This window comes from Cynoglossus semilaevis, unplaced genomic scaffold (genome assembly GCF_000523025.1).
Source record: "Cynoglossus semilaevis isolate Cse_v1.0 unplaced genomic scaffold, Cse_v1.0 C19009556, whole genome shotgun sequence".
Lineage (NCBI taxonomy): Eukaryota > Metazoa > Chordata > Actinopteri > Pleuronectiformes > Cynoglossidae > Cynoglossus > Cynoglossus semilaevis.
Window position 1 is genome coordinate 1 of NW_007588736.1, and position 741 is coordinate 741.

General features: G+C 44.0%; 1 protein-coding gene across 1 annotated transcript; it reads right to left on the bottom strand.

The window, feature by feature from the left end:
* Positions 1-57: 57 nt before the first annotated feature.
* On the bottom strand, positions 58-629 carry LOC112486663 (thrombospondin-type laminin G domain and EAR repeat-containing protein-like; the record flags this gene model as incomplete). Its single annotated transcript, XM_025053995.1, has 3 exons — positions 58-172; positions 279-399; positions 489-629. Coding segments are annotated over 3 exons (377 nt in total), but the record flags the coding sequence as incomplete, so codon positions are not given.
* Positions 630-741: the final 112 nt, after the last annotated feature.

Sequence of the window (741 nt, forward strand, 5' to 3'; positions counted from 1 at the left end):
ATTCATGTATTTTTCTGTAGTTGATGGGATTGTTCGCAGAAACATTCCAAGACGTACCTTTTCATCTATGGTAAAGTGTTTCCATGCCCGGGCCTCCTGCGTGCTGATGTTCTGGTAGAGCTGAAATGATCCGTTCGTCCATTTGTAGACGCCTGAACCTGACAGAGAGTCCCTGACAGAAGACCAAAGAGAGGTTCGCCATAAAGGTGAAGAGGACACAGGACTCAGGTCCTGTCCTCATGTTGCAGTCTTTAACATTAAAACAGCTGAGTCAATACTTGTTAGCAGCGGCCATGAACAGGCCTTCCGATGGGATGAAGAAGACCTCAACATCAAAGGTTTCTGAGCTGGTGTAGATATCCTGGAAATCCTCGACGTAGTCCAGACGTTCTCTATCTGCTGTGGAGATGTAACCCACAAGATAAACCTTGTAACGTCGCTGTCTTGATTTCAAATTAGTATTTGTAATCCGACTTATTTGGACTCACTCTGAAAAAGCAGAACTCTCCACGATTGCCCATCGCAGATGAAAAGGCCTTTCTTTTGAGAATTGAGCCACAGCTGACCCTGTTCTGATCTGGAACATGTCGGAGGAGGAAGATTCCCCAGGGTCACCCTGGTCTCAGCCTCTGGAATATACAAACATGTCAGTGAGGGAAGAAAGTTCTATTGAAAACCCAAGGATAAGTAAGTAAGTCTAACAACAAACAAAAAATGACAAATATGAATAGACTGTTTTTT